Raw genomic sequence first — 13968 nt, forward strand, 5'->3', positions numbered from 1 at the left:
AGAAACTCTGCATACGCTTGCACCTGTTAATCGTTTATATTTTATATTAGTTCATGTTTCTTTTGTGCAATAGATGAATAACAATTTATTTGTTTTAGATATTTTATGTTTAGATATTTCTATTTTGTGGGAGTCCCGTGAATAATTTTGTTCTCCCGCATCCCGCGCACACACACGAGTCTCTGCACTCGCCTATCAAGTCTTGTCCCGCGCCGCACTCTGTTGCGTCGGGTCTCGCGGGAGCAGGTCTCTAATCCACTGGCACTTGACTCGACAGTGCCTGTGCTACATCCTTTTTAGGTCTCTAGATTATAAAACACTGCATTCTGTCAGCAATGTAACGCGGCAGTAACGTATAGAGACCTCGGCTTGTAATTATACTCTAATTACTATTTTGAAAATTATAATGCGTTAAATTACTCCGTTACTAAAAAAGTAATCAAATTACAGTAACGCGTTACTAAGTAATGCGTTACTGCCCAACACTGGACATTAGTAATATCAAGTTGGGTTTGTATTTGCTTAAAGCACTTTTCTGTCCTGTGGTGGCATATTTCCTACTGAAACAGGACTTGAGTGAGACATTTCGAAGGGCACTTCCCTTTTAAAAATAATAATAATAAAGAGCCAATATAGGCTTTAGTTAAAGTCATATTGAAATTATTTTCAAATATTTTCTTCCATATTGTGACATTTCCAAGAGCAACAGATTGCCGAAAAATAAAAAAAGAAGGAGGGCAGGGATTTGGATCTATGTACTGGTTGTTGATTGGATTTTGAGATGTGGGTGAAGTTTAGGCAGACTAAATGATTGGAGAAGTCCTGCATACATCAGAGTATTTTCACCAGAAGGTGAAGTTATGACATTATGATTAAAAATTACATGGTAAAAATTTTTTTCTTTTTTTAAATTACACATATGCATGGATGAATTGTTCACAATAACATTTATAACATTCATTCACAAAAATAGATAAAATAAAAACAGAGGTGAATTTTCATTTCTTGCCAAATTTAAGTTACATTCAAAAACCACAATTTGCTACTTCCTAGTCGATGTGGGGAGGGACTTTGACATTGTAGAAAGTATTTGACTGATCAAAAATCTGTGTAGTGCAGGATGAGCAGAAGAGAAAAGCACATTTTAATGCATTTATCTGCTAAAAGTTAATTTTGTCAACTTTTAAGGATACACTACCATACTGATGGTCCAAAAGACAACAAACATGGACTAAAAATCACAAGACTCCAATTTTGATATTATGGGGTCTTTAATGGGCCTGCCAAACTAACATAAATATTCTTGACACAATGACGTTTAGGTTTTACCCTCAGAGTACAACTGGCACACATTTCATAAACAACTCATCTTCATGACAACTGGCTCTGACCTCACCACGTGTTCAGATATGTGCATCTGATACACATCAAAACAGTGTGAGTAATGGATTCAGATCATGCAAAAGCAAATCAGCCATGAAAAAACTAAAGGGACGCTCAGTCAGTAACTTTATTTCTTACAGTTGGGCAGTGGAGAACACACACACACACACACCTCCTGCTTCTGCACACACTTGCGCAACTGATCTGGAATCTCTACAGAAACAAGCCCCAGCATGGCAGCCTGATGGGTACAGCAACACACCCAAAATCAACAATGCCTACAATCACCTTTCTTTCTCTCTCACTCTCCCTCAAGTCACCCATGATCAACAACATACTAGCTAAGACCATTAGAGCAGGACTCCCTCTGTCTCACTCCACCTCCTCCAAACCCCTGCAGGTCTCCTATCTGTTTCAGGTTAATGTACAAACCTGCTCAAGGTGAAGCATCTTTGAGATACACATGTGTAAAGGAAACTCTCAAACCGCAGAAATATGCATCCCCAGAACTGTTACGGATTTTCCCCCCTAGAATTTAATGATTTATAAGAATTCTATAGGTGAATGACAGATAAGAATGTCTGAGATGATACAAAAATGTAAAAAACAATTACAAATTGGATTTTTTTAAAGCTGAAAACAAATAAGTGTCAAGTATATGTATGAACTGAATATTTTAATTCATGTTCGTTTCATGTAGCCTATTTTTGAAAAATGTTTTAAAGGGGTCATATGATGTTGCTAAAAAGAACATTATTTTGTGTATTTGGTGTAATGAAATGTGTTTATGCGGTTTAAGGTTCAAAAAACACATTATTTTCCACATACTGTACATTATTGTTTCTCCTCTATGCCCCGCCTTTCTGAAACGCGTCAATTTTTACAAAGCTCATTGTTCTGAAAAGCGAGGTGTGCTCTGATTGGCCTGAAATCGCATCATATGACCCCTTTAACAATTGCATTTTCAGTAAAAATTATTTAAAAATAAAAATAAAAAATGTCATGTGGTGAAACCCACAAGTTAAAAGTAATAAAATATTTTCCTTACAACGTGAACATTACAAACAACGTGATTTTGTTTTAAAAGGTTTTCAAGGTAAAATCAAAACCAACAAGAAATAATATTAGTACGTTTTCATAGGGTTAATTGATTTGACCTTAGCTAACCTTTGCGTCAAAAAACAAAAACAAACAAACAAACAAAAACACCTTACTGACACAGTCATGAGGGTCTACAGTGGTCCCCTCTGTGAATTCATTTCCTGTTTATGGTTGTCACATGACAACAAAATGGCTTCCTGCGCACTGATTGCACCACACTGACATTGATTTGGCATTCTATTTTATTTGGCATCACTAATCATTTTCTTAGAAAAAAAAAAAAAATTATTATAGGCCTATATAAGATCATACCAAACTACTTATGCCAACATTTTTCAAGAATGCCACCCCCTCCCTCCCTCCCTTTTTTTTTTTTTTTTTTTACAATCTCCCAAAAGTTACACAACAGTCGTTTTAGACAAGTCCCACAAAAATATTAGAATTACATTTAATTCAGAAAGTATATTGTCTTGTGAACTGAATTTATGTATATATTTTTATACATATATTTTAATTAGATCCTAAGAAATACGTCGCTGACTTTAAGAATTAGAAATACATGGAGTTAGTAAAACTTTCAAAGAAGTGAAAGAGAGACCAGGACACACACACATACTACTGAAAGTAAAACCTATTGAAACCAAAATATCAGGGAGCACACATTTTAATGAATACTAAGAGCATAGAGTATAGTTTTTAGACACTTTAGTTCTAACTTTAGTTCTGACTTTGCATTATACTAATTACACGAGTTTTAATGTCATGTTGGAAGACTGGGCAGGGCTGTTACCTGTAACTTCGGGATCCCTCAGTTTCCTTGTTCGGTGCTGTAAAATCCTTTACATCGGACGGTCCATGTTAATCTGGTCTGGAAAGTTCAGGTGAGGCATTTCCACGGTATTCCGGTTTTCTTAGGAAACTTGTTCCTTAGAAAGCAGCCAGTCTTGAACAGTCCTCTCAGATTGTGCTCTCATCTGGCATGAGATACTCCACTCTGCTTAATCTTCAAGAGGCTCCAGGTGAGAATTAAAAGGGAGTTTCCAAACGCTGTCAGGTCCTCGACCGCTCAGTGGCGCCATCCCGCGGCCACACAATAAACAGACGCTCACACATCCCGTAGACGTGATTACGTAACACACTGATTAAAGGGCGTGAATGATTTATATGTCATTATTAATGACTTACAGGATGTATTCCTATGGAGATGCTTAGTCATCCAGGACACAGTTTTATGAATTAAATAAAATGTAAATTCAATTAAAATCATTAAACAATTATTGGAAACGTTTTTTAATTAAATAATAAAAAATATACAACTTTATCAGCATTAAAATACATTAACAGATTCAATATACTGTATATATAATTAAATACCTATTATATTTATTTATGTAGTGTCTACACAGGTCTAATTTTCAATTACAATCTCCTGTTTTTAAGTGTCTGAGTATGAAGTAAATACAGATCTAGTCTAGATCTAGATCTCATCGTAGTTTTATCAATATCAGGCAGTCAGACATTGGTAGCACAACATCATACATCAAAGAACATGTAATTCCCACCACAGTCACGTCCATGATTATGGAGCTGCATGTATAAACACAATCCCACCATGATGAACATTGTGATCTTGTGGAAACCGCCGTGAGTCAAGTTTCCTGGCTTGTGAAACTTGCTTTTTTTTTTTGATTTTACCTTGTTGCTTCTTGAATCATCACTTTCTGGTTTTGGATGGGCAGATCCACCCCCTACGTGCATTTCTCATATTTCTGTTGCATTGTGGGAAACTTGCAAGTTGCTAGGTAGGCTACAATTTGTTCCTCTATGAAATATAAGCTATCATTCAAACCCATTATTCTAGATTTGGACAAAGAAAATAAAAATGCATAAATATGTCAGATAGATCAGATAGATTTCCTGAGTGCACTGCCTGCTTGTTGAGAACATCTTATCCTGTTTGTCCAAGATTTGCTTAAATGGACCTCAAGACCTCAGCCACTTCGCATCTGTCAAGCACACCTTCATCTGAACTAGGTTTCACATTTTCTCTCTCGTCAGATGAGATGTACAGGTTACAGGTAAAAATGTTACATGACAATTACATATACAGTATATCATTCTTATGTAATAGTTACCAGGTGAAGAAAACACAGAAAAATCAAACAATGAGAACTAGATATTATGTAAGAAACGTGCGGCCTTTCAGGCTAATTTGTAGGTTTGTTTTCAGATATCATACAGGGTGTGCATAACACATGTACACTTGGATGGGTTAATTAAATTAAATTAAATTTCTGAGTATGGGACACCATACTTGGCTACATGTCATGTCACTTTCACTCTCCTGGCTCTTTCATCCAGTTTGGAGCGACGTCCTGATCCAGGGAGGGTCTGTGTTGTACCAAATACCTTCCATTTCCTAATAATAGACTTCACTGTGCTTCTACGCATTGATCAAGCCTTTGAATTTTTTTTTTGTGCCTGTCCACAACTTTATCCCAGAGATCTTTTGACAGTGCCTTGCCACCCATAGTTGATTGTTTGCTTCAGTTGCACTACCAAGGACTGAAATGCTGTGCTAATCAAAATGACCACAGCTGATCACAGTTGAAAATCAAATGGTTTTGTGTGCCAAGGTGATTAGCTACAACTGATTGAGTTTGCAAGCCATTTTTAGGAGGGGGGTGATCCTTTTTCCAACTATGTCATTCTGTTTGGTTTTTCCTGACATGTTGGTGTTTTATCTTTCACTTGGATTTTATAAGTTGCACTGAGTAAAATACAGCTGGATAAAACAAAAACTGTGTCCGTCTTCATTTCGGGCCGCAAAGCAACAAAATTTGATTATTGTAAAGGGGGTGATTCTTTTCTATACTCACTGTATATGTATTGCAATATTCCCTACAACTAATGAGCTTAGTTTTGTTGCTATATAAGATTTTATTTTTATTTAATTTAATCTAATATAGAAATTAAAATGAGTTCATAGGTTGCTATATGGCATAAAAACCAATGCAATCAAAATTTCCATCTAGTGACATCTATTTATTTATCAACAGAATTAAGCTATAACTTGGACTGAAAGTAAATGAAAAAATACATTCAACAAATTCATTCAATTCAGGTGTATTATGGCTTTTATAATCAATAACTCACTGCTTAACATTGACAGTAGTTCAGTGTATTGTTTCACAAAGTATTTAACCCATGTTGTCAGTGCAAAGTCACTTTTCTTACAGAGCTCAAACTCCAGCAAACACTCCTCAAACATTACACCTTCCTTTAGTTCAGTGGTTTGAGGCCTCAAATTATTCTAAACGGAGGGCACTTGACATAATAGCACAGCCTGACACATTAACCATTACACTAAACACACCCGCTCATTAACTGCTCAAACTACAGCTGTTTTCAAGCAGTGATCTCAGTTATTTAAGACACTTCTTGCTATGTATGACCACAGACTTCAGATATTTAGGTTAGTTTGCATTTTAGTTTAATATGTATACATTTAGTCAGTAACCAAAGAAAAGCGTCTGTGATTTTACTACAGGAGAGAAATTGGGTATTGTCATGGCTCCGTCAACAAGCAGATAAAAAATACATAAAATCAAAATCTTATTGCAGCATGTAGTTAAACCTGTCTAGCTAGTGTTTGTTTTACATTGTTTGAATGCATCTGTTCAACATCCTGTAAGATTGGACTTTATTCACTGATTGGACATTTAAATACTTTGGTTTCCAAACCATGTTAAAATATATTTTTAATTATTGTGACAGTAACTGAGGTGCAAAAAATTGCAATTGTGTCATTCTAAAGCTGTACTGCCAAAATATCTGTTGGTCTCATTGAGGAGGCATCTGAAGGGGGGGAAAAAACAATACACACACACACACACAGAAAAAATGTTAACGGCCCAAAGTGTTTGTCAGGGGTCACTGGGTGGCATCTTAAAGCACATTTCTTTCTTTAAAACAAAATAAAGATCAGTAAAACATCACATTAAAATTTCAGAAGTGCAAATCCTCATTAAAAGAAACATTTTCAAAAAGATCTAAGTCAAATTTGCGTGTGATGATACAGATTTTCCCAACAGTCTGATTCTTTTGTGCAAAGTGTAGTCCATCCACAAGTCCTCAGTGGCTCACAAGTTCATGTTTCTACTGTCTGAAGTAACACACATCATCCATGGCTGCTTTGATTCTGTGAGAATGGACAGATATGAGATTTAAATAACAGATAAGATGAGCTTTTCCATTCACATTCTACAATAAAACAACATAACTCACTATCATGGGCAGGGGGCGCTGTTTATAATGGAATCATACTTCACAGCTTTTTATGGTTCAATGTTTACAAAGTTTAGACATCATTATCTAGAGAAAAGACATGGAAGTGGAGAGAGAGAAAAATGTGTTTTTACCTCGGGGCCTGGTATCCTCCCTGACACAGGTTTACTAAAGCATACAGGTGTCTCAGAGCATATTCATACTGCAACAAGAGAGAAAATGTCACACACACACAGCACAACACAACTAATCATGCAGATGAAAGAGAACAAGGTTTGTACCTCCTGCTGGTGCCAGTTGAAGCAGTGTTTCTTGTAGTGCTTGACAGCAGTTTTGTAACATTCATACCCTGTGAGTTCTTCACGTCCATCCAGGTAATCCTGCACTTCCTCGTTCTCCTGCACCACATGCGCCACGATCTTACGCATGGTGTTACCAAGCAGCTCGCGCACCTACACACGCACACGCACACACACACACACACACACACACACACACACACAATCCATTATAATATGGTCATCTTGACTGAAATCTCTATCACGTACATCACTTGCAGTATATGTTACAAACACTAACATTTAAAAGTTTGGGGTCAGTAAGATTTCAGTTTTTGAAAGAAGTATTTTATGCTTACCAAGGCTGCGTTTATTTGATCAAAAATACAGTAAAACCAGCAATATTATTTAAATATATTTTAAAAGTAATTAATTTCTGCGATGCCAATGGAGAATTTACAGCAGTCATTACTCCAGTCTTCAGTGTCACATGATGCTTCAGAAATCATTCTGATTGCTGATCTGGTGCTCAAGAAACATTTCTCATGATTACAAAAAAATTTAGATTTTTTTTTTTCCAGGATTCTTTGTTTAATAGAAAGTTCAAAAGAACATCACTTATTTTAAATACTAATTTAAATATTTTAAATAAATTTTTTGTGACATTATAAATGTCTTTACTCTCAGTTGATCAATTTAATTCATCCTTGCTGAATAAAAGTATTCATTTCATTAAAGAAACCTTAAATGACGCCATACTTTTGAACGATAGTGTGAATTAACTTTTAACACTTAAAATAAATGAATAAATAAATAATTATTTTTTTAACTCGATTTGTAAAAAGTAGTGCTTCAAACCTGTAGATGTTCATGGATTTCTTTCATGTAACCAACAACAGCATTAACGTCATTGGACTTCTGGAGTTTTCTCTTCATGATTGCAAGGGGCACATCAGGGCTGCTCATGAGGTCATGTTCAGTAATCACAGGCAACGACACAGGCTCACGTGCCTTATCAAGACCTTTTGAATTACCCTGGAACACAATCACCTTCATGTGGGACAGCGTCTAAAACACAAACAAACCAAGAGAGTTACATTTGGCAAGTACAGACATGCAGACAGTACTCAGAACAGCATTTTTGCATTTATCAAACACTTCCTTGTCAATGAACTATACATGACTATAAGTGGAAACTTTCTGAACTAGCCGAGAATGAGACCGATGCTAAACCTCAACTCATGAAGAACCTCACAGCAGATCAATACACATCATATTGTTAATAAACAATTTTTAGGATGCTGCTCACAGTTGCTACAATTTAGGGACCAGACTGATAAGATTTGATTATTTATTCTTTTTTTTTTTTTTACTTTCTTCCAGTCAGGTTCCAAAATTACATTTTGCAACAGCTGGAATTAGTAAACTATAAAGTTAACAGCCATTAATACTTAAAAAGACATGATTTTGCATTTTATTGATTAAATTAATCATGTCTTTTATTACCATTTTATATATATATATATATATATATATATTAGTTCCTGTGACTAACTGCTTTAGCAATTCAGTAATTAATTATTTCACAGCATCACTAATGCTAATCAACCTTGCATTTGGTGCTTGGTAGTGTAAAGACAGTGTGTGTTTTATTAATGGATGTTTTAATGTTTAATATTTATGAAATGTCTTTCACATCTTAATGTTTGTGAGTGTATTACCTTGTTTCCATACTGCATTACATGGCTGGTGTTGGTTTTGGCCTTTACGATCTTGAACTGTTTGGCCAAAGTCTCTTTGTTCAGATCCTCCTAAAGAAACAAACACACAACACTGAGACTGCTCGTGCTGAATGAATGCTCTTTTCTATCTTCTGTCTCTTTGAAGATAGAATCTAAACAAGGTTTGCTGTTAGATGTGTACGAACCACGTCGGAGTCTTCCATCCAGTTGACACTGTACCAGTCTCCCAGGTAGGTGTCTCTGGCCTCGTCATAATAACAGGCATATGAGGACTCATGAGGGTTGGCAGCGGTGGTAGCATAAACTGAGACACACAGAGAGAACACAGCCTGATTTTACGTAGTGTTATTTACACACAGCAGCATGTGTGATGTTAAAGAAAAACTCACCATTAATGTCCACTGGCAGAGGCTTCATCATGGAGCCAGATTCACAAGCTTCAATATACAACACCATCTATGTGGGCGAGAAAGAATTTATTGAAGAAAAAAAAAAAAAAAGAAATTTGGAAACAGAAATTCTAGATTGTATCTTATTAATATTGATAAGCAAACACATGTAACAGTCACCTCCTTGTATTTGTTGTTTTGGTGCATGTACTTGATGGTATCCATCAGGTCATCTACATGAAGCTAAAAACAGAAAAGAGGTATGATTTACTGTACGTTTCTAGAGATGAAGCCATCTATGTGACATTTACAACATTCCCATTAATTTATAAACTCATCATGCATAAGGAAGTGAAGCAATAACTCTCCCACCCAATGATCATGCACTATTACCGGAAAAGTTGTCAGTGCAGCAAGTTTTCAATGCAACTCACATGAGTTAAATGTGTTACTCATTATATGAAATCTTTCTATGTCAGCTGACCTACTGCTTGAGCATCTTCAGTGTGTGTGTGTGTGGGGGGGGGGTCAAAAAATTGAGACCATCTGGGGTTTTTTGTAAAAAAACATTTTTTCAAATAAACTAATTACTTATGTTGATTATAGAATTTGTAATGAAATTAGATAAATATATCAAATAGCAGCATTTACAAATGTATACTGTGTGTAAAAAGGATCTGAAAGGATCTGACTCAGCTAAATGACCACAGGAAGCAGAAAATGCTTACATCATCATTAGGGAAGGCCAGCAGACCCGGAGCTCCATGATCAGTGAAGTACACAAACACATGATCATTTGGACCACTGCCAGGAGAAAGAACGAAAAAAAAAAAAATACACTGAGAAAGGAAAGTATATCACAAGACCTGTTTTCCCACATATCTGCCTCAACATGCACAGAGACAAAAGAGACAGAGATTTCACAGGGCAAAAAATTTAGTAAGACACTACAATCTATCAAAAGCTAATTTACATTTCAAAACACACACCACCAACCCCACCCCCCAAAGAAATAAAAAAAAAAACATGCTAATGACCTCTAGCCCCCCTCTGCCACAGTTTTTATGGTAACTTGCCTTTTCAGCACTTTTCCAGAGCCTCCCTTTACACTAGCAGCATCACCTTTCAACACCGCCAGGAAGTTCTGAGGAGTCACGTCCTATATCACAAACACACACAATATTAATGAATGGACAGCAAACACACCATTTACCAACTCAAATCTCAGATTCAGAGGTGCACGTTGACTCACATCACCAGTGTAGTCCTTCAGCACTCCTTTGTAAACATCCGTTCCATTGGGTCTGTTTATGATCACTCCTGGAGTAGGGTTACTGGACACAAACAAAAACACAATCATATGAACCTCTGCACTAAAAAGGCTTTTGGTTTTTAAGGAGCAAAACTGGCTAACTAATTATAAAAAGCATAACAATTATAAAAAAATATCGCAAACAATAATAAAGAAAGACCTCTTTTTCCTCCTCTTATCAAACATAGGTTAAAATTTAACCACAAAACCATGTGACTAAACCAACTATCACCACATCTCTTTCTTTCATAGTTTAATTTAGCTGGAACACCTGACCTACATATGAATTCATAAAAAAGCCACTAAAGCAATAAATGTCACAGCTGTCAAGCTTCCAATAAAAATATAAAGATTAAAATTTGACCTCTTCCATTCTGAGAATATATATATATATATATATATTTATTTATTTATTTTTATATTTTTTTTCTTCTTCTTCTGTCATGTTACAATTCATCTGTCAGGTTTTTCTGTCATGTTACAATTCATCCATTTTTCCTGTTGGCACACTTAAATCTTCTGGTGGTTAAATTAGATACTTGTGACTTCTGTAAAGGAACTGACTCAAAGCTTTGTTTCTGTGCGTGTGTGCAGGGTTGGGCAAAGATACATCAAAATGTATTTTAAAATAAAATACCAAATACCTAAGAGCCATAGAAGTATAAAGAACATACACATATACACTTATAATAAGTGCAATTGCACCAAGCACATCACATTCTATTATTACTCATTCATCCAGGCTTCCTTTTGAATGAATGAATTAATTAATAATTCCTGCCCACTAAAAGCTGCACGGATATATTTGCTTTCCCCAACACTTTCAAATACAAAATACAAAATAGAATTTTGTATTTCAAATACGTATTTTAAATACATGTATCTGAAATACTGCCCAACCCTGTGTGTGTGTGTGCACCAATGCATGTGGTGGAGCTAAATATATAGTTCAGTCATGAAACTCTAGATGGCGCAGGCTGACGGGTTGTTAACATGTCATGATTTAAATAATTTTTCATGTCTGCCTTTGGAAGTCACCACTTTAACAAAACGATTTAGGGGAAGTGCTCATTTTTGTGTTGGTGAGAAATTACCCAAATATTTTTTTTAAAATCTGAAACAGCTAACAGCACATTTTCTACAATCTGAGGCTATGTGGGGTAAAGTGTTCTTCAATCACTATTGTGCATTTGACCAAAGGCACTGCAGGTCATGAATCTCTTACTAGGCTTAATCCAATATCTCTTGGGTTACCAGTCCAGATCTCACTATACCAGTGGTTCTCAAACATGGGGGCCCCAATAAGTCTTAAAATTATTTAAATTGTTAATATACTAAATCTAAACTCGCTTAATTAACATACTAAAAAACAAAAACAAACAAACACTAAAAATGATGTACAAGATTAAAGTGCATTTAAAGTGCATAAAACTAAAGTACCAGAGTACATATAAGCTTAGATAGGAGGGACTTTGAATATTGTTTTGGACATAGGATGGCATTGGAGTCAAAAAGGTTGAGAACCACTACATTACACTACAACCAATTTGTTTAAATCATACAAGTCATACTCACTCTGGGCTCTGAGCAAGATCGTCATACATCATCACCACAATCTGCTCATCGGGAATTCCATACCTATGGACAATCTGATATGCATGGCACACATCGGCCTATACATACACACACACACACACAAATAAAACACAATAAAAATCTAAAAAGACTTCAGATATGACAACTGACTAACAGTTTGGAAAAACCCATGTACTTTTTCCACCTCAAAGATCCAGGTCCACTCTCACCTGGTGTCTGTAATTGTACCAGCCATTCGATCCGGCCACAATGACGACCCAGTGCTTCCCGGTTTCTGGCTGCTCGGCAGGAAAACCACTCACTACCAGCCCCAGGCTTAGGGCGAGACCTAAAACCGCTACTATCTGGGGACTCATCTCTGTGATCTACCTGGAACAGAGATGAAAAATAATCGGAGAAAAACATCATGCTTGCTATTATAAGTTTAAAGATTGTAAATTTCCTTTAAAAGGCATTTTTATTTGTCATACTACAAAAAGTACTTAACTTAATGACTTTCATTTTGCTAATAATATAATATACATGTATATTATAATATAGGTATATTGTAAATATCCAACTCACTTTCATTTTCCCTAAGCCTTTATAGTTATGCAAATTAAGCAGTGTTGACTTTATCATGTGTATAGACATGTGTGACTTTATCAGACTCTATACAGAGTCTGTTTACTGTAAGGCAGAGATAAAGCATGAAGTGTGAAATTTTAGAATCTGTGATCTATTGAGTGACCTTTTGAGTTAATTTATCAAAAGTTTCACACTATGCTGAACATTTCATATTTACAGAAATAAACCATAGTTAATTAATACAGTTATTGTTACTACTATAAAACCATAAATCTCCTTCAAACAGAATAAGATTCTATCATTTGGTTAGGTTAAATGTCTTATTTTAGATGATAATGGTAGCAAATACTAATTGTGGAAATAAATTACTGTAACTTTAAAAATGACTGTTTACTAAGGTATATTTTTGTAAGTGGTCTCGTAATCATCATATAAACAAGGACATCAGGCTACAATAATAACACAGGCCATAGGGGGATTTAAACTGTACTCCTGTTAGCTGAATGTGGTATTTACCCTGGAGTTGATTAATTATATAAACCACAACCAAACAAAACGAGTAGAGTAATTATTCAATAAAAAATAATCGTAGTTTCAATGCTCTTACCTGTTCTGTAGGCGCTGCCCGAGCTGCCTGTACTGGAGCTACTCGACGCTTTATTACAGACTATGCTACGAAGACGCATGCGAAGCAGCCAATCAGCGCAAACGGGTTCCACGCGCCATCCAATCAGCTCAACACGGCTTCGTGCAGCATCCAATCACATTTGACTCCTGGGCGGAGCCTCAACTGACCGCGTGACCAGTCGGTCATGTGCAGCGAGTTTGACTGAAAACAAAACAAGAATAGAGGAAGCTTTTCGAAAATGTAGAAATAGAGTAATGCGTTGAAGTGGTCTGCTATTTGACAAGGAAAGTCGTTATGTACGTTCAGGGGAAATGCCTCAGCTGTTTTAGGGGATTTAATAATTGGTTAGAAAAAACGTTATTAATAATTTTACTGAGAAGCCTCAGCATAGATACCTGCCCTTCTTTTTTTTATTATCTGGGCAGAAAATAATCGAGCACATGATCATGTCATCCGTTTGTCATATGACTGCTATTTCACTACAAAACGCATATTTTTATAGCTGGGTTGATCTCACCTGTTGTGCTGTTTTTACAGGTGTCGTAATAGCAACCAGGAACAGACTATTTTACATGCAATGCTGATATAAAATAGACCTGATACTCACTGTTGTTTCAGATCAGGCTATAATGATCTGTACTATTTCTCACTGGTAAATCCTTTCTGCAGCTTCTAAAGTAATCTA

At 35.9% G+C, this 13968-nt stretch overlaps 2 protein-coding genes across 4 annotated transcripts in view; both read right to left on the reverse strand.

The window, feature by feature from the left end:
- LOC107739876 (uncharacterized protein KIAA1522-like) overlaps positions 1-3513 on the reverse strand; it is a 34850-nt gene extending 31337 nt beyond the window's left edge. The window contains exon 1 of the mRNA XM_016552103.1: positions 3275-3513. The gene's annotated coding sequence lies outside the window, so the exon portion shown is untranslated. The remainder of the gene's footprint in view (positions 1-3274) is intronic.
- On the reverse strand, positions 1537-13340 carry LOC107739877 (legumain-like). Of its 3 annotated transcripts, XR_001640040.1 has the most exons (15): positions 13263-13340; positions 12298-12457; positions 12068-12165; positions 10433-10514; positions 10257-10339; positions 9909-9984; positions 9361-9423; positions 9181-9247; positions 8977-9095; positions 8771-8860; positions 7908-8117; positions 7053-7223; positions 6906-6973; positions 6367-6685; positions 1537-1555 (listed from the first exon to the last, which is right to left on the reverse strand). XR_001640040.1 is itself a non-coding variant. In XM_016552105.1 (14 exons), the coding sequence occupies exons 2-14, from the start codon at positions 12442-12444 to the stop codon at positions 6643-6645; spliced, it is 1317 nt and encodes a 438-aa protein (XP_016407591.1). In that variant the 5' UTR covers positions 12445-12457; positions 13263-13340; the 3' UTR covers positions 5517-6642. The 3 variants fall into 3 exon arrangements, 2 of the variants coding, with proteins under 2 accessions (XP_016407591.1, XP_016407592.1); XM_016552105.1 differs by lacking the exon at positions 1537-1555 and having other exon boundaries at positions 5517-6685; XM_016552106.1 differs by lacking the exon at positions 1537-1555 and having other exon boundaries at positions 5517-6685; positions 12298-12453; positions 13263-13321.
- Between the last annotated feature and the right edge of the window lie 628 nt (positions 13341-13968).

Source organism: Sinocyclocheilus rhinocerous, unplaced genomic scaffold (assembly GCF_001515625.1).
Source record: "Sinocyclocheilus rhinocerous isolate Xijiao unplaced genomic scaffold, SAMN03320098_v1.1 scaffold1156, whole genome shotgun sequence".
Taxonomy (NCBI): domain Eukaryota; kingdom Metazoa; phylum Chordata; class Actinopteri; order Cypriniformes; family Cyprinidae; genus Sinocyclocheilus; species Sinocyclocheilus rhinocerous.